This window comes from Heterodontus francisci, chromosome 18 (genome assembly GCF_036365525.1).
Source record: "Heterodontus francisci isolate sHetFra1 chromosome 18, sHetFra1.hap1, whole genome shotgun sequence".
Lineage (NCBI taxonomy): Eukaryota > Metazoa > Chordata > Chondrichthyes > Heterodontiformes > Heterodontidae > Heterodontus > Heterodontus francisci.
Genome location: NC_090388.1, coordinates 48267771 through 48291884, shown reverse-complemented (window position 1 = coordinate 48291884; position 24114 = coordinate 48267771). Strand labels below are relative to the sequence as shown.

Here is a 24114-nt window from a genome sequence, read left to right as displayed (position 1 = left end):
GACTGATGGGGCGGTAATTGGCTGGGTTGGATTTGTCCTGCTTTTTGTGTACAGGACATACCTGGGCAATTTTCCACATTGCTGGGTAGATGCCTGTATTGTAGCTGTATTGGAACACCTTGACTAGGGATGTGGAAAGTTCTGGAGCACAGGTCTTCAGTACTATTGCTGGAATGTTGTCAGGGCCCATAGCCTTTACAGTATCTAGTGCCTTCAGTCATTTCTTGATATCACGTGGAGTGAATCAAATTGGCTGAAGACTGGCATCTGTGATACTGGGGACTTCAGGAGGAGGCCGAGATGGATCATCAACTGGGGACTTCTGGCTGAAGATTGTTGCAAATGCTTCAGCCTTATATTTGCTCATGGTTCTGCTAATCTCCCCCTGAAGTTATGGCAGAAGATTGAGAAAATCCCCATGGAATTTCAGGGTGAGGATCTTTACCATTGGAAGAGAGAAAGTCAAGCAGGGATCTCAGGTAGGTTTATCAAGGGGAGGTGGATCGTGAAAAATTCTTTCTAATAGTTAGTAAACTGCTAACAGAGATGATCAGCACTAGAAGAAAAAAAGAGAGTTAGGAGGAATATTTTTACATTGAGGTCTATTAGACCATGCGATCCTTTACTACAAATGGCTAATGAGGCAGAAACTACAATATAAAAGGGAATTAGATAATCATGGAATCATACAGAAGGAGGCCATTTGGCTCATCATGCCTGTGCCAGCTCTCTGAAAGGACGATCCATTTAGTCCCACACGTCCTGCTCTTTCCCCATAGCCCTGCACATTTTTCCATTTTAAATAGTGATCCAATTCCTTTTTAGAAGTTACTATTGAATCTACTTCCACCACCCTTTCAGGAAGTGCATTCCAGATTATCATAACTGAATGAGTAAAAACATTTCTCCTTTTCTTCACCCTGGCTTTTTTGCCCATTATTTTAAATCTGTGTCCTGTGATTGTCAACTCTCCTGTCAATGGAAACAGTTTCACCCCTTCTACTCTATCAAAACCCCTCATAATTTTGAACACATATTAAATCTCCCCTTAACTTTCTAAGGAGAATAATCCCAGTTTTTCTAGTCTTTTCACATAACTGAAATCCCTAATCTCTGGCACCATCCTAATAAATCTCCTCTGCACCCTCTCCAGGTCCTTTTCCCTTCTCTGCTGCAATTTCTCTGATCATTTCTATGATTCCCTAATGGCTATAGGGATTCTGAATAAAATGCATTTTCAGTAGTCTCAACCCATATTCTTGGCCATGTAGTTCACAGCTTCAAACGAACTATCCTTCAGTTAATCAACGTTAATAAGACCCGAGAGGGCTGTAAGGATTTGAGTATCTAAATACTACACATGCATAAGTGCTCCTTGGAAGTTAGAATAGATGGAGTTGTATTCTGTATTCACCCAGCTGTCTGGACTGTCTGATCCTGACACTGGGGGCTGAATATATCAGGCTCCACTGCCAATGTGGAATCTCAGTAGATTGTAATTGTATCTCTTACCTGCTCTCACATCTGGAGGGGCTCTCTGTTGGTGCCAGGGCTTCACTACCTTTACCCTAAGGAGTCCATAAAATGAAAACAAAAACACATTTGTCGAAATTGGAAGATAATGTCTTTTGTTGAAGATTAAAGTGCAGAATGGAAAATGTTTTCAGTACACAAAGGGATTTATGCGATTTGAAAGAAATAAATATCGAAATGCCACAAACCTTAACACAATTTCAACTAGTAGTTTTGGCTATTCCAATCCTGTCACAAGATTTACAAACTTCCTATTCTGACGCTAAACATAACAGCAGAGATCATTACTCTTCTAACAGTCATGAATCAAATCATGCCTATGGGATTTGATTCCAACCATTGCAGTCCAGTGCCGGTTTAGGCTAAAAATCCAAAAGGATCAACCAGTCAAAACATTTCATGACCCATGTTTAACACATCTAACACATTCTACTTGCCTACCAGCCAATAAATCAGTCCTTCCTCAACTTTTATGGACTTCAGTTTGGCTGTACAACAGACAGAAAACAAAATTTAGAAAATAAGAAAAAAATACCTGCACTTATAAAGCAACTTACCACATTGACAAAACATTGAAAATGCTTTGTATAATGAATTACTTTTTTGGAGCGTAGCTTTTCCATTTGGTGACAGGCTGGGAGGTAGGAGGGCTGACAAAATAGCGGGGAAAGGTGTCAGGAGGGGAGCCCAGCGGTTTCCCGCTACCTTGCCATATTGTCAGTGGCGGGAACGTTGGCGGCTTGGCTAACTACCGGATGGCCAATTGAGTAACCTAAATAGCCAATTAAGAGCCACTTCCCACTTCCACAGGCCTTTTGCCTGCATCGGGAGTGCCTGCCACTGCGTGGGGAAACTGGCCAGTGAAACTGGCAGCCTACCAGTAGACTGCAGCGTGGGGGGTGGGGGTTCTCCTTTATGGGCACTCCATGACCCTTGGAGGGGCCTCGGCGGCGGCAATGACTACCCTTACGGCAACAGCACTGCCCGTGCTTTATGACACTCTCCCCATCACCCCATTTGGCCAGGCCCCAGCTTCCCGCAACATACCTGAACTCTCTTCGAGGGTGTCCCACCATTGAAGCGCTCTCTCTCTGGAGCTGCAACCCCAGCAATGGCCATTACTAGCGGTCACCCTGCTGAGGCTCCTGAGCTGCCAGCCCTCGATTGGACCAGCAGCTCTTGGGGGGCGGGCCGTTGTCCTTAATTGGACGGCAGCCCCAGCAGCAACCTGTTAATTGGCTCCTGCCAGCAACATGTCACCTGGGTCCCGCCGCCCGTCGACGTGCGTTCACTTCCCATTTTCGGCCCCGCTGGTGGGACTTGCATCACTAATCAGCAAAATTCAGCCTGTGGTTTTTGTTGTGTTGGCAAACAGCAGATATTGGCGGTAAAGCTGCTGAATATTCAGTATTGTCTATGATGCTAACAGGCACAGTTGCACCAGTATTGAATTGTCCACTCAACAGCATTTGGAATTGTGCAAGGAGTGAGATGTTTAAATTAAAAGATATATTCACATTTGAATGCAAGTAAGTGGCTCATATTTTGTGGCTGAATCAGGATTATATTTGGATTAAGATTTCTATAAACTGCAGTTGGAAATAACTAGTTTGGTAACCGATATGAAAGAAAGGACTTGCATTTATATAGCACTTTTCATATCCACAGTATGTTCCAAATTACTCTATGGCCAATGAAGTACCTTTTAAATGTAGTCATTGTTGTCGGGAAATGTGATAGCCAATTTGCACACGGAAAGGACCAACAACACAGTAATGCGATCATTTTGGATGGTGCTGCTTGTGGGATAAATATTGCCAGAACAATGAGATAACTTCCTTCTCTTCTTTGAATAATGCCATGTGATATTTTACTTCCACCTCCGAGGACACTAATGTCTCAGTCAAAAGATGGAACTGCCAACAGTGCAGCACCCTCTCAGTATTGCGCTGAAGTATCAGATTATGTGCTCGTCTATGAAGTCGGGCACGAAAACACAGCCATCTGACTGAGAGGCAGGGGTGCAACTACTGAGCCAAGGCTCGCACCTTGATCAGTTGTTCAACAGCTCAACACAAATGTTAAAGCACAAACAGTTGCTTAATGAATATTGCACATTTTGCACAGCTTGAGACACTAAAGTTTAATGCAACCGGAGTGAATGTCACATAATTTATCCTACTGAAATCCTTTATAATGTAGAACATGGGAAATGGTTTGATTCATTGGAACTCAATATAGTGAAAAACAAATGGAAATTATATTCTACTACCTGAATTCTTGTCAGCTTTGAAAACAGTAAGTGATTTTGTTAATTTCCATTCTCCAAAACCTGTGTAATGGGGGAATAGGATTAATTCAGTCCACTGAAGATGAAATGTGATGGGGCTGGATTTTAACAAGCCCTCGATGTTGGGCTCCATGGTGGGGAAGGCCGAGAGATGGTTCTGGCAGCGGTCTGCAACAGAGGCCAATGCCCGGTGGCAGCGAGGCTCCATGACGGCCCCCCACGACTGGGCGAGGGGACATGGACTTAAATATTTAATTTAATGGCATGCATAAATTTAAATCAACTTACCTTGAATCTTTTGGGCCCGCCCTGATCTTCAGCACGGTGGCCGGCACTCCCGCACCTTCAATTTCCTGTCTGGGGAAAGCCGGCGTGACATTGGTGGGGAAGGGTGAGGAGTTAAGATTTTCAGTGCAGGGGGTGGGGGGGGAGGGGCGTGAAACAGGGTCAAATAAACATAATGGGTGTAGGGAATGGTGGGAAGGGGTGAACTTTAAACTTTGTGCAGTCTGGGGGGGGGGGGGGGGCGTGGGGAAGGTCAAATTTAAAGGGTAGGTATTTTGCGGGGAACGGCAAATAATTCATATAATTGTTATTGGGGGATGGGAAAGGGGCGTTAGAAATTTGTTTGATAAATTTTGGGAAGGGTGTAACTTTAAAAATGTAAATATGGCGGCAGAGCTGGCAGCCCTTTAAAAATGGCGCTAGCGCCTGTGCACTGGCAGCTGACACCATTGCCAGTGACAGACAGCCCATCCCCGCCATGTGATTGAGAGGGGCAGCCCACCCCGGCAATTTAAATGAGCCACCATGCGGGAGATTGCAGCAGCTCTTTGGTGTGCTGGCCGCCAGTTTTTGAGCTCGCCACTCAGATTGCCGGCGGGTTCTTAAAATCCAGCCCATGGGGTGGGATTCATTGGAATGCTATCCACAAAAGTAAATGAGAAATTGTAAAATGTAATTTGGTCTTTTAGAATTCCATATTTGAATCTGAATCCTGCATGGATTGTATTGGTTAATGGAAATCAACTCAACATGAAAGTATCACCTACAAGATCTATAAGCCAAAAATTTATGATATGGACTGAATATCAAGGAGAAAGAGGGTCTACGCTTAACCCTTTTTAATTTGGAATACTTTCAATTTTGGAACAAATTTCAAAGGACTTCATCACACAGTTCTTTTTATACAGAAATTCAAGGTTTCAATAATTATGTATTTAGATTTATTTGATTTAGATATACAGCACTGAAACAGGCCCTTCGGCCCACCGAGTCTGTGCCGACCATTAACCACCCATTTATACTAATCCTACACTAATCCCATATTCCTACCACATCCTCACCTGTCCCTATATTCCCCTACCACCTACCTAAACTAGGGGCAATTTATAATGGCCAATTTACCTTTCAACCTGCAAGTCTTTTGGCTGTGGGTGGAAACCGGAGCACCCGGAGGAAACCCACGCAGACACAGGGAAAACTTGCAAACTCCACACAGGCAGTACCCAGAATTGAACCCGGGTCGCTGGAGCTGTGAGGCTGCGGTGCTAACCACTGCTCCACTGTGCCGCCCATAATATTAGGGGTTAAAGGTGACTAAAAAATGGAACTTGAGGAACAGAAACACTTTTTCTGATTGCCTGAACAAGAGCCAGTCAGCTGCTAATTTCTGAATAAATGTGAGATAATGTCATTCCAGCCTCCAGAATTAACTCTTTGGTGGTTTTCTTAGGCTCTTTCTGTCCCACACCGGCGGTTGGTTTGTTGCAGCCGGCTCTTTGAGGTCATGGACATCAACAAAGCACAGAAACAGGCAGCTCATCAGCGAGAAGTCTTTCTGTTTAATGACCTTGTTGTGGTAAGAAGCTCTCTATCCTACAAACCTGAATAAACAAACTCTGCAGAGATGAAAATACTTCAGCTATTCATTACAGTTTGACAATGTGTTGTTGCAGTAAACAGTGGTTAAAAACTGAAAGGATTGCTGTAACCATAGCATGAAACTATCTGATTTTATTCCCTCCTCTCCTCTTATTGTTGGGTGCATTTCTGTGCCTGCCAAGATCCTTTGGTACCTTGCCCAAATGGCTGTACTTTATATGTGAGATCCAGGAGCCACCGTATAGCACTCAAGAATGAGAAACTAGACCTTATTTTTTATGCCTCAGGTTTATTTCAGGTTGAAGCAGGTGTCATTTGCAACATTAATCAATCTGACAAGCATTCCTGAATTAAGTAGGTAATGGATGCACTGGGCATCATCAACTTCACACGTCTAGCCTCCAACACAAGACTCAAAATATACATGAACAAGAAGCGCTTCCACTCATTGGACATGCAACTGGTGCATGATGACATGCAGGGCATCATGCAGGTCTGTGCCAGGCATCCTGAAAATTGCCATAAAATAAAAGCAAAATACTGCGGATGCTGGAAATCTGAAATAAAAACAAGAAATGCTGGAACCACTCAGCAGGTCTGGCAGCATCTGTGAAAAGAGAAGCAGAGTTAACGTTTCGGGTCAGTGACCCTTCTTCGGAACTGACAAATATTAGAAAAGTCACAGGTTATAAGCAAGTGAGGTGGGGGTGGGGCAAGAGATAACAAAGGAGGTCTAGATTGGACCAGGCCACATATTGCCATGATGCTTTCATTCTGCGCCAGTATTTATTAGTCCTCTCTTTCACCCAGGACGTCGGGTCAGAGACTGACTTCCTAGGAACAAGGGCTATTTCCTGCAAACATGGCTCATGATACTGATGCTGAAATGCGGTACAGTCAAAGCCTTGACTCCTGATAGAGCACACCATTGACAGCCTGAAGCTATCTTGTGGAGATGTTGGAACCTGGATCCTGAATGGTAGCAGTGTGAGCTTCCATTGAAGTTGTGAGAGCTGTCAGCAAAGGCTCCATATCTGAGAACAACACTGCAACTCCATAGAGCTTACCAGACGCTTAATTGGTTGACTGCATTGTTGTGATATCATGCACTATGATCCCACACAAGTTGGAAGTGGACACCTCCACATTGTCCAACATGATGTGGAAGCTCTCAGGCAGGCAGTGCAAGACACCAAGCAATTGCTGGTCCACACTTAATCCATCTGATTTTAAAGGCTGGTCTCTGGATGTGCCCTCTTTCACAGAGTTAGGATGTGAGGCTCACCCTCTGGAGAGTTGTGTGCTGTGCTGTTTTTTCCCCCTGTTCTTGCTCCTGATCTCCTGTGTTTGGTGAATCATCCAGTGAAGACCCTATAACTCACTCATTACAGTATGTGGGATGCCAATATCCTCCCCCTTAATATGTATCCTTCCACAATTCAATTTAAAATGCTTATTTAATTTTGTAATCTATTACTTACAGATACTTAAATTGTGTGCAAAAAAGAAAAGTTCCGCTACATACACTTTCTACAAGTCTGTTGGTCTTCTGGGAATGCAGATTCATCTGTTTGATACTGAGTGTAAGTGTTTCTGAATTCTTCATGTGTTGCTTGTTGTTGGGTTCAAGCATAGATCGCAGTTCCTAGTCTCTTGGGATGTAATACGTGGATTAAGGTAGTAGTAACAGACAATCTTGTTTGTTACCCTTCCCTCAGTTTTAAAGTTATTGAGGATAATTTTAACTTTGGCTGATAATGTTAAACAGATGATATCAGATCAGCTGCCATTGTATACCCCTCCTGATTGTAAAGAAAACAACAACACCTTGTATTTATATAGCACTTTTACTGTAATGAAACATTCCACGCTGCTTCACAGGAGCATTACAAAATAAATTTGGGAGAGAAGTATGATGGCCAATCCAAGAGCACCTGTTTTACACTGTTACCAAAAGTCACGGTTACCCCCATTTTCTCTCGCCTTCTGTCTTTCAGTCTGTCTCTGTTGAGGACACACTCTTTCTCAAAACAATTCAATTGCACCTATGAACTCAGCATGTTGAAAATCATGACCACAAAGCTTAACTCTTGTTGACCAATACAATCATTACCTAATTCTGAGGTTTAACTATAAAATCAAATGAGAATTCACATCAACAATGATGTTGAAAAATATTTTTTTTTCGTGGGATGTGGGCATCACTGGCAAGGCCAGCATTTGTTGTCCTTAATTGACCTCGAGAAAGTGGTGGTGAGCTGCCTTCTTGAACTGGTGCAGTCCATCTGGTGTGTGTACATCCATAGTGATCCTTGACCTCAACTGTACTTTCCCACTTGATCCCCATATCCCGTGATTCCCTTAAAGTTCAAAAATCTATCAATCTCCACCTTGAATATGCTCAACGAATAAGCTTCCACAGTCTCTGACACCGAGAATTCCAAAGTTCACAACCCTTTGAGTGAAGGAATTTCTCATCATCTCAGTCTGAAATGGCCAAAAATTTATCCTGAGATTGTGCCTCGGAATTCAAGACTCTGCAGTCAGGGGAAACGGTAGCACCCTCACCGCTAAGTCAGAAGGTTATGGGTTCAAGTCCCACTCCAGGACTGCAACACAAAGGGAATGCTGCACTGTTGGAGATATTGTTTTTTGAATGAGCTGTTAAATTGAGGCATCATCTGCCCTCTCAGGTGGGCATAAAAGATCCTATGGCACTATTTGGAAGAAGAGAAGAGGAGTTATCCCCAGTGTCCTGGCCAATATTTATCCCTCAGTCAACATCACAACAAAAACAGATTATCGGGTCACTATCACTTGTATGCTGTCCACAAATTGGCTGCTGCATTTCCTACATTATAACAGTGACTGCAGCTCAAAAGTACTTTGTTGGCTGTAAAGCACTTTGAGACACTAGGTGGTCATGAAAGATGTTATATAAATGCATGCTTTTTTGTTTCCTGTCCTATTCTCTTTTTGTTTTGAAGAAAGGAGTTATATTTGCCACATACGCAGTCCTGTTTTAAGCGTCAGCCATGGCTCACTGTTAGCACATTCGCTCAAGTCAAGGTGCAAGTCTTTCTTTTCTTTTTCCTTAGCATCTACCACATTGCAAACAATTCAGAATTTCCCCTGGTGCTGTTGTGCCTTTTATTGTCATTGTAACTCAGTCACCACAGAAGGACTTTAATATTTCCCTTAGTGATTCCCTATTTCTTTTATTGTGAGCAGGAAGACAAGGGGATCAAGAAGAGCTATACACAAGCCCTTCACTCACAGCATGAAGGGAAGCAGTGAAAATCTCACATGATATGTATTTATTCAGTTCCTTTCCTTATTATTACTCCCATTAACGAGTGTTCTCTCACACCAGAAGACGGCGAGCAGAGGGGCCTCCACCGTCTTTACTATCTTCTTGAAGATAAAGTAATAAACAACCAAGGACGCAAAACTGACACAAGTAGTGAGACTCCAATCCCCAGCCTTTCATCTCCCACAAGGAAAAGACTTGTACTGTTGGGCATGCATATGGGGCAAGGACTTATACCTGGGAAAATCTGCACTCTAAAAATTGCCGGCATTCTCACATTGATGTCCTCGATTTAAAGGAAGGATGAACTGTGCTGCTCACACAGTTATTTGCTTGATGCAGTGGTGAACAGTGCAGCAAAGCACAGCACATCACAACCACTGCCAGATGCTGCCTGAAAATAGCCAGTGGTATATTCTGCCACTGAGAATCTGGTGAATCTGATTCAACAACAACAACTTGTATTTATATATCACATTTAACACAGTAATACAACCCAAAGCACTTCATAGGGGCATTATTAAACAAAATATGACACCAAGCCACATAAGGAGAAATTAGGGCAGATGACCAAAAGCTTGGTTAGAGGTAGGGTTTAAGGAGTGTCTTAAAAGAGGAAAATGAGGTTTAAAAGAAAGAAAAGAAAGACTTGTATTTATATAGTGCCTTTCACAACCATTGAACATCTCAAAGCACTTTACAGCCAATGAAGTACTTTTTCAAGTGTAGTCACTGTCGTAATGCAGGAACTCCAGAGGGAATTCCAGAGCTTTGGGCCAAGGCAGCTAAAGGCATGGCCACCCATGGCGGAGTGATTAAAATTGGGGATGAACAAGAGGCTGTAATTAGAGTAGTGCAGATATCTCAGAAGGTTGCGGGCTGGAGGAGAGTATAGAGATAGGGAGAGATGAGGCCATGGAGGATTTGAAAACAATAGCGAGAATTTTAAAATTGAGGCATTGCTTATTCGAGAGCCAGGGTAGATCAGTGAGAATGAGGTGATGGTTGAACGGCATTTGGTGCGAGTTGGAATGCAGGCAAAAGAGTTTTGGATGACCTCAAGTTCACGGAAGGTAGAATGTGGGAGGCTTGCCAGGATTAGAATAGTCAAGTCTGGAGGTAATAAAGGCATGGATGAGAATTTCAGCAGAAGAACTAAGCCAGGGACGGAGACGGGTGATGTTAGGGAGGTGGAAGTAGATAGTCTTAGCGATGGCACAGATATGTGCTTGACAGCTCATCTCGAGGTCAAATATGGCACCAAAGTTGCGAACAGTCTGGTTAAGCCTCAGACTGTTCCAGGGAGAGAGGTGGAATCGATTGCAAGAGAACAGAGTTTGGAGCAGGAACCTAAGACAATGGCTTCAGTCTTTCCAGTATTTAATTGGAAGATAATGGGATATCCAGATCCGGGGCAGGCAGGTGGCACAATTCTGTGATTGCCACATGAAGGAAGCACAGCCTTCTCAAGCATTGCCAAGTGGTGAGGTACAGAGATGGCCACCTTGGTCTATATTCGTGGTATTCTGAGTGCCGGTGTGTGGGTGTCACTGATTTCTCTTGGAACATTTAGAGGGGAAGGAAGCAGGTGTGAAGGGTTTTGTGATACGTCGACAATTCAGGCAATTAGTAGACCTGTTTGATACAGGGGGCAAAGCAGTGTGAAATGCACTTATGACACTGCATAGTTCAAGGTGTGACTGCTTCCTTTTACCTTGACTAACTTGATAAGGTCATTGGACATTTTTCTGCATTTGAGTTGGCATACAAGGGTAGCTAGGGGTGGTAGTCACAGTCAATGCCACCCCCTCAGCTCATAGGATTGGGGGTAACGTATTGGCTTGGACTGAGGATTAGTAACCGGAGAAAAAAAATCAGAGAGTAGTAATATATGAATCATTTTTGGGCTGGCAGGCTGTAATGAGTGGGGTCTGCAAAGATCAGTACTTGGACCTTAGCTATATACAATATATAGCAGTGACTTAGATGAGGGGACTAGGTGTAATGTTTGTCAACAATGCAATGCTAAGTGGGAAAGTAAGCTGTAAACAGGACATGAAGAGGCTATAAAGAGACACAGACAGATAAGTGTGTGGGCAAGAAGATGATGGATAGAATATAATGTGGGGAAATGTGAAATTTATCCACTTTGGTGGGAAGAATAGAAAAACAGAATATTTATTAGAAGGTGAGCGACCTGGAGTCCTGTGTACAGTCTTGATCTCCTTACCTGAGGAAGAATGGACTTACCTAAGAAGGCGTGCAAAGAATGTTCATTAAATCATCTACCTTGTTGTGAATTCTGCGTGCATTCAGGTACAGTGCCCTTAACCTTCTCTTCTTGACATTCTAAGCCTAGTTGATGTTCGCCTTTGTTTTGCCTGCCTTCTAATGTCACTTGCTACTTTTCAAACTTCTGTTACCAGCTTTCAACTTCCTTCCAATTTGAGCTATCCCTCAGGTTTTCATCCCCCTGACAAGCTAGTTCAAACCCTTCCCAACAGCACTAGCAAATCTTCCTGTGAGGATGCTAGTTCCGGTCCTGTTGAGCTGTAGCCCATCCATCTTGTACAGGTCCCACTTGTCCCAGAACCAATCCCAATGCCTCAGAAATCTGATGCCCTCCCTCCTACACCAATTCTCCAGCCATGTGTTCAGTCGATCAATCTCCTATTCCTATGCTCACCAGCACATGGGACTGGGAATAATCCTGACATTACTGCTTTGGAGGTCCTGCTTTTTAATTTCCTTCCTAACTTCCTAAAATCTGCTTTCAGGACCTCATCCCTTTTCCTACCTATGTCTCTGATACCAATGTGGACCATGACCTCTGGCTGTTCACCCTTCCCCAGAAGGATGTCCTGCAGATGCTCCGTGACATCCTTGGCCCTGGCACCAGGGAGGCAACACCCCATCCTGGAGTCACGTTTACTGCCACAGAAACACCTGTGTGATCCCCTGACTACCAAATCCCCTATCACTATTGCTCTTCCACTAACAGAATTGATAAAGGGGAGTCGGTGGACGGGGGATACCTGGATTTTCAGAAGGCCTTTGATAAAGTCGCCCACAGGAGGTTGGTTAGCAAAATTAGAGCACATGGGATAGGAGGTAATATACTGGCATGGATTAAGGATTGGTTAACAGGCAGAAAGCAGAGAATAGGAACAAATGGGTCATTCTCGCATTGGCAGGCTGTGAGTAGTGGGGTACCACAGAAATCAGGTACATGGGCTCCAGCTGTTCACAATATATATCAATGATTTGGATGTGGGGACCAAATGTAATATTTCCAAGTTCGCGGATGACACAAAACTAGACGGGAATGTGTGTTGTGAGGAAGATGCGGCTTCAAGGGGATTGAGACAGACTTAGTAAGTGGGCAAGAACATGGCAGATGGAATATAATGTGGAAAAACGTGAGATTATCCACTTTGGTAGGAGGAATATATGTGCAGAGTATTTCTTAAATGGTAAAAGATTAGAAAGTGTAGATGTACAAAGGGACCTGGGTGTTCATGTCAATAAGTCGCTGAAAGCTAAGATGCAGGTGCAGCAAGCAATTAAGAAGGCAAATGGTATGTTAGCCTTTATCGCGAGGATTTGAGTACAGGAGTAGTGAAATCTTGCTTCAATTGTATAGAACCTTGGTTTGACTGCACCTGGAGTACTGTGTGCAGTTTTGGTCCCCTTATCTTAGGAAGGATATTATTTCCATAGAGGGAGTGCAACGAAGGTTCATCAGACTTGTTCCCGGGATGGCTGCAATGTCCTATGAAGAGCGATTGGGGAAACTGGGCCTGTATTCTCTCGAGGTTCGAAGAATGAGAGGTAATCTCATTGAAACCAACAAAATACTTAAAGGGACAGACAGGGTAGATGCAGCTACGATGTTTCCCCTGGTTGGGGAGTGTAGGACCAGGGGACACAATTTCATAATGAGGGGGAGCCACTTAGGACAGAGATGAGGAGAAATTTCTTTACTCAGTGGGTTGTGAACTTTGGAATGCTCTACCCCAGAAGGCTGTGGAACGTTGAGTATGTTTAAAGCAGAGACGATAGATTTCTAAATACCAATGACATAAGGGGATATGGGGATAGTGTGGATGATCAGCCATGATTATATTGAATGGTGGGGCAGGCTCGATGGGCTGAATGGCCTACTCCTGTTCCTATGTTCCTATTAGATGTATTCCTAGGGATAGATTTTGTTCCCAGCCCAATGTCTAGTTCTGTGGCAGGGGGTGGGCGTGGTGCTGGAGATTCGGAGCGGCCGTGGTCACCACGGAACAGGCGCCGGGATTGCCAGGCCCGATCTTCCTGGGGCAGGATAGGCCGTCATTGGATAGACCTGGCCAGAGGCCAATTCAGGCCCTTAAATAGCCTATTGATGGCCCCCTGGACTGAACATCCACCCTCCACCTCATCCCCTTTGCTGGGGCCTTCCAGACTGGCCCTGGTGACCCCACCTCACCTACACTCTCTGTAGTACCGGCAGTGGCCACAGCTCCCAGTTGCGCTGCCGATACTGTTGAGCTGCCAGCTCCGTGATTGGTCGGCAGCTGCCGGGGGCAGGGTCCTCATCCCTATTAAGTGTTTAAAGGAACAGGGATCCTGCCTCTTTAAACTTTGACCCCAAAAGACTAGAGCATCTCTCTGGGGTCAGAAAAAGTGCAGAGGCAGGGATCCTTCTGTCTTTTCAGCCCAGCGCCTGAAGCCCCGCCTCCTGCATAAAATCCACCCTTAGTGTGAGATGGTTGGCCTATGAGAAGAAATTGAGTAGAATGGGCCTATATTCTCTGGAGTTTGTAAGAATGAGAGGTGATATCATTGGAATATATAAAATTCTTAGAGGGCTTGATCAGGTAGATGCTGAGATGCTGTTTTCTCTGGCTGGAGAGTCTAGAACTAGGAGTCATTGTCTCGGGATAAGGGTCAACCATTTTGGACTGAGATGAGGAGAAATATCTTCACTCAGAGGTTTGTCACTCTTTGGAATTCTCTGCCCCGGAGATCTGTGGATGCTCAGTAGTTGGGAACGCTCAAGAGATTGATAGATTTTTGGATACTAAGGAAATCAGGGATATGGGGATAGCATGGGAAGATGGATTTGAAGTAGAAGATCAACCAAGATCCTATTGAATGGTGGAGCAGGCTCGAGGGGCTATATGGCCTTCTCCTGCTCCTATGTATATGTTCTTTGGTTGGCATTTTTCCCTTTATACCAAAGATTATTAACCTCCTTTGACTTACTTTAGTTAAGTAAATCTGAATCCAGGAGTCATCCCCTTAATCTGCTTCAGCCACATCCGTGCTACAGCACTAAAAACCGAAAATGTTGGAAACACTCAGCAGGTCTGGCAGCACCAGTGGAAAGAGAAACAGAGTTAAACGTTTCAGCTCGATGACCTTTCATCAGAATTGAAAAGATGTTGGAATGTAGCAGGTTTTAAGTGAGTACAAAGGCTGGAAAAGAGGGAGAGGGGAAGGAACAAAGGGAAGTTCTGTGATAGGGTGGAAGGCTAGAGAGATTAAATGATAAGAGGAATGATGGTACAATACAAAAGGAGATGGTAATGGGACAAGTAAAGGAACAAAAGGTGGGTTTAGAGAATGTGTAAATGGAATTTAGCAGAATCATCACCAACAGCTGCTGTCCAACAAAAAAAAAGGACCAGAGGTTATGATCTGAAATTGTTAAACTCTATATTGAGTCCGGATTACTGTAAAGTTCCTAATCGACAGATGAGTTACTGTTCCCTGAGCTTACATTAACCTTCATTGGAACAGTTTTGTAGGCCAAGGACAGAGTGATCAGAGCAGGAGTGGGGCTAGGAGAATTAAAATACCAGGCAGCTGGAAGCTCCGGGTCATGCCTGTAAACTAAACTCCACAATGCTGCAGTAGCGTTGGAATTCCTTAACTCCCAGAGGTAAGCTGCCGATACAGGTTACAAATAGCATTGGAAGCCCACCCACAATATTAAGATTAATTTGATACAAGAAAATGGGGTGAGAGATGACCACCACTGCCGTTGGAAGTGCAATTCCAGCTGTAAACCCACCATGGAGAATATCCAGCCTAATGTCTAAATATTTTAGAGTTTGGGTACAATTTTGACAGGTTAATATCTCAGATTGTTCGGCCCCTATGCCTTGCTTTTGCCACTGTCACAATTGGGAGCATATGTAAATATAAGGCCTCCAGCCTGCTAGGGTCCATTCCGCAGCATTGGACTGTCTAGAATATACCTGATGCCAGGCCGCCAGGTGTGCATATGGCTTCGAAGCTGATACCAAATCGGTATGTTTTTAAAAAGTGTTTCACTGAATGCAGAGCTGACGTAGGAGTATGCCTTCCTTCCGATCACTTCCCAGCTCTCCCAATCGCTTTTCCTGCTTTCTTGGTCAGCTTTCTGCGACCTTATCACTATTCTCATGCCTCCACTGCCTGATCTTTTCCCCTCCTTTCCCTGATTGCCCTCACCATCCTGATTGCTCCCCCCACCTCTGCCCCAGGACTGATCTGCCATGACGTAGTGTCCTAAAATTGAAATCCTCTTCACCGGCAACATGGCTGGGGATGATCAGCAGGCACCTGCAGCTCTTAGCCTCACATAAATGAGGCCCGAGGTCCAATACTGGGTGTACCTCAGGCCTACCTGCTCCTGCACAGGGATTGTTCCCTGCGCCCAGTTCGGCATGAACCAACTTAATTGCCAGAATGTATACATTTAAAATGGCGACTGAATTATCTCACCGGGCCCTGCCGCATTTACCCCCTACACTGTAATCACACATCACCTGAAGATTAGACTTCATCTTCATCTCACTAATTATAAAAATACTTCCCGGGACTTTCTCTTTAGTGTTGTTAATTTTACATCTAGTTTCTTGTTGTGCAAGTCAAGATTAATTGTTTCTGATGCAATTATCTGTCCTCCTACTTAGAAGATGCACAGAACAAATTTGCAAAAAGAATATGATAGGGTTTTACTGTGCTAATAGCTGTATGTTTTATCTGTTAGTTTATCCTCACGGGCTCACCCTAGTATCATCTGCTTCTGGCTCTGAGAAAAAGCAGGCACTCAGTTTCTGTGCACAGAGTTCAGAGGAACTTCAGAAGTTTGTGGAGGAGCTGAAGGAGTCAATAGCTGAGGTGACAGAGATGGAGCAAATTCGAATTGATTGTGAGTAGCTGCCTTTCTGTGTGATTGTTGCTGCTGCAAATACACTGACCTGTCAGCTGTGTGTAATTGTTAAAACAGAGTGTCCTTGTTCTGCAAGTATATAGTGATTTTAGTTATTGATTTTAGTGATTCTCAACTCCATTGCTCCTGCAGTTCTACAATACAGGAGGGAACTGAGAGATTGCATTCACCAAAGGAAAGTCCAATACCTTCAGATATTAATATATTGTTGTGATCATTTTTTTTTACTGTGCATTGAATAATGGATTTTGTTTTTAAATCGCAATGTTTGTAAGGGCTTTTTGGCTATTCTCAAAGTGTCCACAAAATTACCATAGATTCATGTGATTGACCACAAACAGCATGGCAGCTTGGATATTAGGCTGCTGACATCTTTTAGGCATTTAATAGTATCCCATGGCCTTGGTAAATCTTGCTGCCGTGATTAAGGGTTGTCATTTTTATTACCCATCTGCTGCTGTTATTTTCACAGTTGGTCGTCAGGGCAGTTGAGGGGAGAGGGCGTAGTATGGTGGGAGCAGCAGTGGGGAGGAGGGGATGTCTGGGAGGATTGTTAACAGCTGGAAAATAAAAATGATAATAAGAACACTGAACATACCAGAGCTCGCCTCACAAAACACAGTGCCACTGTATGTATTGACATTACAGAGTTAATACCATCAGAACAGACCCTCTGAAAAGCCTTATCACTATTGAGCTCTTCATTCACAAAGCATGTTCCACAAATACAGTTGTTTGATAATATTGCACTGTTATATCTTTTAAAGCATATTGGAATCTATAACAGATGGACTATTTTCAATTGATGTATGTAAATAGAATATTCTATCGGTATTTCAAAACATAGTACTATTTACTTGCTTTGCATCTATATCATCCAGAGGTTATGAGTTTCACCCTTGGTAAAACTAAACCGAAAGTAAGCTGCCTGCAGTGTGATACGTACATCCTCTATACATCTCATAAGAACACAAGAACAGGAGTAGGTCATTCAGCCTGTTATGAAAGTGCTTGTATATGTATATATTTTGAGGACTAATATTTAAATTGTGAAGATGGGTTCATTGGAAGGCTGAAGATGTCATAGAAGCTAGACTTTGTTTTGTTGTTAACAGTTTATTGAAAGGACACTGAGATGGTATTTATTTTATTTATTTTTTATTTATTTAGAAATACAACACTGAAACAGGCCCTTCGGCCCACCGAGTCTGTGCCGACCATCAACCACCCATTTATACTAATCCTACACTAATCCCATATTCCTACCACATCCCCACCTGTCCCTATATTTCCCTACCACCTACCTATACTAGGGGCAATTTATAATGGCCAATTTACCTACCAACCTGCAAGTCTTTTGGCTTGTGGGAGGAAACCGGAGCACCCGGAGAAAACCCACGCAGACACAGGGAGAACTTGCAAACTCCACACAGGCAGTACCCGGAATTGAACCCGGGTCCCTGGAGCTGTGAGGCTGCGGTGCTAACCACTGCGACACTGTGCCGCCCCAAGAAGGCATGTGCCGCCTTAAAGAAGGCATGTGCTTTAAGCAATAAACAACAGAAACCTTGGTGACATGGGGAATATGTTTACAGAGAAGTGACAGGTCAAGTTTTATAGGGGTCAGGAGGATTGACTCTTAAGATGTTGTTTTGGTTTCGCTGTGTGTTTGGGTGTGAACTGTTTTGAAGATAGTTGGAGAAAACCAGCCAAGAGAGCAGCCACCATCAGCTCTTCCATCTCTTTGAGAATTTCCTGAGAATCACGTGAAAGAAATAGAGAAACTGATGTTGCCTGCCAGAAACTCCTGATGCTGCATTTCTCCTGGAAAGCCTGCCAAACTGATCCTGAACATTGCCTGAAAAGAACTGCTCTAGAAAGATCCCAGTGACAGCCGTCTACACGTATTTGGGATGCCAGACCAAAAAAAGGACAACTGACATCTTTCCATATCTCTTTTTTCTTCAAAATTAGCAAGTCTTTGGCCAAAGTCTTCTTTTTTGTCTTTTTTTTGTAACAGACCACTGCAGAGAGAATTTCTGTATTTTTTTCAGAGTGTCTGTGGGGAATTTAAAAAGGGTAACTTTCATATTTCAATGTGTATGGTAATTCTTTGCTTCATTACTGGTTAAGTCTTGTTTCATAATAAACTGATAACGTTATTGTTTATTAAAGAAACTTGGTTGGTGTATTTTATTCTGGGATAAAAAATAGAGCATATGATTGGCTGTATCGGTTACAGGGTAAACACATAAAAATATGTTATGACCTGTGGAGAAGTGGAAATAGAAAAGACAGTGCATTCCTCCTGCCTCGCTCATAACAGGCCCCTCAAGCCTGTTCCACCATTCAACTAGATTATGTCTGATCTGTATCTTAAATGTATCTAACTGCATTGGTTCTGAAACCTTTAATATCTGTGCCGAACAAAAGTCTATCAAACTCAGCTATTAATTTTTAATTGACCTGCAGCCTCATCAGCTGTTTGGGAGAGAGTTCCAGGTTTCCACTACCCTTTGTGTGAAGAAATGCTTCCTGACATCACCCCTGAACACCTAGCTCTAATTTTAAGGTTAAGTCACCTTGTTCTGGACTTCCCCACCATACAGAATAGTTTCTCATTATGTACCCCTCCTTTATCTACAGCTCCTTTAATCACCTGAATTAGATCAGAATTTAATTTTGATTACTCAAGGGAATACAAGCCTAGACTATGTACCCTGAACTGATAATTTAACCCTTTTAGCCCTAATATCATTCTAGTGCATCTGCACTGCACCTCCTCCAAGGCTAATATATCCTTTCTGAGGTGCAGTACCCAGAACTGAATGCCGAATTTTAAATGTGGTCCAATTACAGCTTTATGTAACTGTTGCTTAACTTCCTCCCCTTTCTATTCCAGACCCCTCGAGGTAACGAACAACCTTCTACTAGTCTTTTTTTTTATATACCTGTCCACTAGCTTTTAGTGTTTTCTGTATTTGGAAACTGAAATCTCACTGCTCCTTCAAAGCTCCTAGCTTCTCACTATTTAGAAAATACTCCAATCTATCTTTCTTAAAAGTGGATAACCTCACATTGAACTCCATCTGCCATAGTTCTGCCCACTCATTTAAACTTTTACTGTCCCTTTGCAACTTTCTGCTGTCATCTACTCTTTTTACCATGCCACCAAACTTGATGTCATCTGTTCTCTATTCCTACATCTATGTCATTTATAAATATAGTGAAAGGTTGAGGCCCCAGGATAGAGCCCTGGGGGATACCACTATTCACATGCTGCCAATTTAAGTACATGCCTATTAGCTCCACTCTCTGTCCTCTACCTCTTAACTCATTCTCTATCCTTGTCACGAGGATGCCTCCAATTCTATGTGATCTCATTTTCATTAAAAGTCTCTGATGTGGAACCTTATCAAATGCCTTCTGAAAGTCCATATCTGTAACATCCTTAGACACTCTCTTATCTACCATATTCAAAATAATATCCAGTTTCCAACAACTTAAAACATCTGTGTTCTCTTGTACAGAGTAATGGTGGTAACACTGATGTCTTAGCAGCATTGAGATAAAGGATACAATTCTAATTGGGGTGCAGGAGCAGAGGCACCTGGGTATGAATGCACAAATTGTTGAAGATGGCAGGACAAGTTGAGAAAGCGGTTAATAAGGTATATGGGATCCGGGCTTTATAAATTTTGTATTATTCATTCTTGGGATGTGGAAGTGACTGGCAAGGCCAGCATTTGTTGCCCATCCTGAATTGCCCTTGAGAAGGTGGTGCTGAGTCACCTTCTTGAACCATTGCAGTCCATATGGTGTAGGTACACCCGCAGTGCTGTTAGGAAGGGAGGACCAGTGACAGTAAAGGAATGGTGATATAGTTCCAAGTCAGGATGGTGTGTGGCTTGGAGGGCAACTTGCAGGTGGTGGTGTTCCCATGCAACTGCTGCCCTACTCCTTCTAGGTGGTAGAGGTCATGGGTTTGGAAGATGCTGTCGAAGAGGCCTTGACGAGCTGCTGCACAGGTACATACTGCTGCCACCATGCGCCGGTGGTGGAGGGATTGAATGTTTAAGGTTGTGGATGGGGTGCCAATCATGCAGGTTGTTTTTTCCTGGATGATGTCAAGCTTCTTGAGCATTGTTGAAGCTGCACCCATCCAAGCAAGTGGAGAGTATTCCCACTCCTGACTTTTGCCTTGTAGATTATGGACAGGCTTTGGGGAATTAGGAGATGAGTTACTTGCTGCAGAATTCCCAGCCTCTGACCTGCTCTTGTAGCCATGGTACTTATACGGCTGGTCCAGTTCAATTTCTGGTCAATGCTAACCCCCAGGATGTTGATAGTGGGGGAATTCTGTGATGGTAATGCCATTGAATGTCAACGGGAGATGGTTTGATTCTCTCTTGTTGGAGATAGTCATTGCGTGGCACTTGTGTGGCTTCTATCAGCCCAAGCCTGGATATTGTCCAGGTCTTGCTGCATATGGACACGGACTGCTTCAGTATCTGAGGAGTCGCGAATGGTGCTGAACATTGTGCAATCATCAGTGAACATCCCCACTTCTGACCTTATGATGGAGGGAAGGTCATTGATGAAGCAGCTGAAAATGGTTGGGCCGAGGACACTACCCTGAGGAACTCCTGCAGTGATGTCCTGGGGCTGAGATGATTGGCCTCCAACAAGCACAACCATCTTCCTTTGTGCTAGATATGACTCCAACCAGTTGAGAGTTTTCCCCCTGATTCCCATTGACTCCAGTTTTGCTAGGGCTCCATGATGCACACTCAGTAAAATGCTGCCTTGATGTCAAGGGCATTCACTCTCACCTCACCTCTTGAGTTCAGCTCCTTTGTCCATTTTTGGACCAAGGCTGTAATGAGGTCAGGAGCTGAGTGGCCCTGGCGTAACCCAAATTGAGCATCAGCGAGCAGGTTATTGGTGAGTGAGTGCTGTTTGATAGCACTGTCAAAAAAACTTTCCATCACTTTGCTGATGATTGAGAGTAGGACACAGGCTGCTTCAGTATCTGAGGAGTCATGAATGGTACTGAGCACTGTACAATCATCAGCGAACATCCTCACTTCTGACCTTATGATGGAGGGAAGATCATTGATGAAGCAGAATAGAGGCTTGGTGTACAAAATCAAGGAAGTTACAGTGAACCTCTATAAAATACTGGTTCTGCCTCAACAGGAGTATTGTGTCCAATTCTGGGCACCATAGTTTAGGAAGGATGTGAAGGCCTAGGAGAGGGTGCAGAAAAGATTTACGAGAATGGTTCTGGGGATGATGGACTTCAGTTACGTGGACAGAGTGGCGAAACTGGGACTGTTCTCCTTAGAAAAGGTTAGGAGGAGATTTGATAGAGGCGTTCAAGATCTTGAGGGGTCTAGATAGGGAGAACCCTGTTTCCATTGGAGGAAGGGTTGAGAACTGGAGGGCACTGATTTAATGTGTTTGACAAAAGAACCAGAAGCAACATGAGGAAAACCCTTTTTATGCAGCGAGTGGTTAGTATCTGCAAAGCACTGTCTGAGAGTGTGTGCAGGCAGATTCAATTGTGGCTTTCAAAGGGAGTTGGACAATTATCTGAAGAGAAAAGATTTGCAGGGCTACGGGGAAAAGTTAGGGGAGTGGGACTGACCTAATTGCTCTCGCAGTACCAGCGTTGACATGATTTGCCGCATGGCCTCCATCTGTACTGCAATGATTCTATGATTCGACAATGTGGGGTTATCCACTTTGGATCTGAGAAAGACAAATCTGAATGTTTTCTTAATGGTAAGAGGCTAGGAACTGTGGAGGAGCAAAGAGACTTAAGTGCGTTTGTGCGGGGATCACTGAAAGCTCGTGCACAAGTACAACAAATAATCAAAAAAGCTAAATGAAGGTTGAACTTTATTTCAAGGCAGTTGGGAATACCAAAGTGGAATGCTTAAGGTGTACAGACCTTTGGTCAGACTCTACTTGGTGCACTGTGTTCAGCTTTGGGCAACAAACCTCATGAAAGATAGATTTGCATTGCAGGGGATACAATGCAGATTCATCAGCATGTTACTAGGACTTAAAGTTAAATTATGATGACAGGTTGCATAAACTTGTATTCCTTAAGTTTAGATGGTTGAGGAATGATCTAATCGAGCTCTATAAAATGATAAGGTAGATGGAGAGAAGCTATTTCCTCTGGTGGGGAATTTAGAAGAAGTGGACACAATCTTAATATTAGAGCTAAGCCAAGTCACTAAGTCAAATGAGGGAGTGTTTTTGCACACAAACATAATGGAAATATGGAACTCTCAAATGTTTGTGGATGCTGAGTCAACTGATATTTTCAAGAGTGAGATTGCTAAAGTTTTGTTTATGTATTATGTAAATGGAGTTGAGGTACAGCTCAACCACGATCAAATAGAATGACAGAACAGACTTGAGAGGTTGAATGATCTAATCCTGTTCCTATGAGATGGAGCCATTACATTTTTACAGCAATATGAGGGAACCTTATTCAAAATGATTGAGGCTTAACAGATCTGCTTGTACAAGCATTGTATCAGAAGTTTCCCCAAAAATAAAAATAAAATTACCTAATTTCTCTTTTACTTACTCTCTAATGAGGATTATTCCAAATTGCAGAAGTAACTTTAATTCTCCTCACTTGTTCCTGAGAGGTTATTTTTACTTCCCTCTGGAAGATAGTGACCGCATGTTGAACATTTACAAGATCATCTTGATGTGAGTCCTGTTTCTTACCACTGTCTTGTAGTAATGTTGTAATGTTTAAAAAGTATATTTGAAATCTAATATTTACAGTACCAATGAATCATAGACTTAGCTGTTGAAATTGGGCAGACTTTCAGCAGTGACTCAGCGATGTACTCAAGATGTCACCTCATGTCAAAAACAAAGAAGTGATTAAAAACAGCAAGCTGTATCTGTCACATGATCACAGTGAAACTTGTCCCTAGAATTGTTTCTGCAAGTGTGTGAAAGAGGTGTAAGTGTGATATTTCAAGTGATTTTCTGACATAAAACTGGCCAATCTTGTGACAATATATCCCTGAATTTCAATCTCATTTTCTGTATGTGAAAAGTGCCTGAAGGAGCTAATATGATATATTTCTGTGAGGAAAATCTTAGCAAAAATGAAAATCAAGGTGTCACTGAACTTGCTGATCTCTGTTTTTCTTTATATTCAAACTGAAAAGCCACCAAAGGTCTGGGTCACACAGAAGAAAATTAAAGAGTGACAAAAGAGAGCACCTAGCATTTATTAGAAGACACTAGCTGCAAAATTTGGCTCCATAGCATGGCTGGTGCAACATAACAGTGAATAAAATAACAGTGAAACTGTGTCCAGCCTGCATGGCATGACATGATTGTAAGGTACTAGTACAGACATGTTGTGCAGGTGCCAGAAGCGTGCAGAGTGGACAGATCATGATATCAAACAGGGTCTAAAGCCAATTTGGTGCACAACTTGCCATTTTGGACCTCACAGGTCCTATCAATACTGTCTCTTAAACACTCCCAGCTGAACATGCGGTCTGCTGCATGAAGGAGACCCTCCCCCACTTCTCCACCCATTAGCGCTATTTATAGGGATCATATAGAGTAGAATCATAGGAGTATAGAAATTTATAGCACAGAAGGATGTCATTTGGCCCATTGTGTCTATACCAGTAGAAAAAGAACAATTCAGCCTAATCCCACTTTCCAGCTCTTGGTTCATCGCCCTATAGGTTACAGCACTTCAAGTACATATCCAAGTATTTTTTAAATGTGATGAGGATTCCTGCCTCTACCACCCTTTCAGACAGTGAGTTCCAGACCCCCACCACCTTCTGGGTGAAATAATTCTCCTTAAATCCCCTCTAAGTATTCTGC

The 24114-nt window shown here is 43.2% G+C and overlaps 1 protein-coding gene across 1 annotated transcript in view; it reads left to right on the top strand.

The window, feature by feature from the left end:
• Window positions 1-24114, top strand: part of LOC137379862 (IQ motif and SEC7 domain-containing protein 3-like) — a 189806-nt gene that overhangs the window by 96362 nt on the left and 69330 nt on the right. The window contains exons 6-8 of the mRNA XM_068051254.1: window positions 5559-5684; window positions 7191-7290; window positions 16045-16206. Of these exons, the coding sequence (XP_067907355.1) occupies window positions 5559-5684; window positions 7191-7290; window positions 16045-16206 (388 nt within the window). The remainder of the gene's footprint in view (window positions 1-5558; window positions 5685-7190; window positions 7291-16044; window positions 16207-24114) is intronic.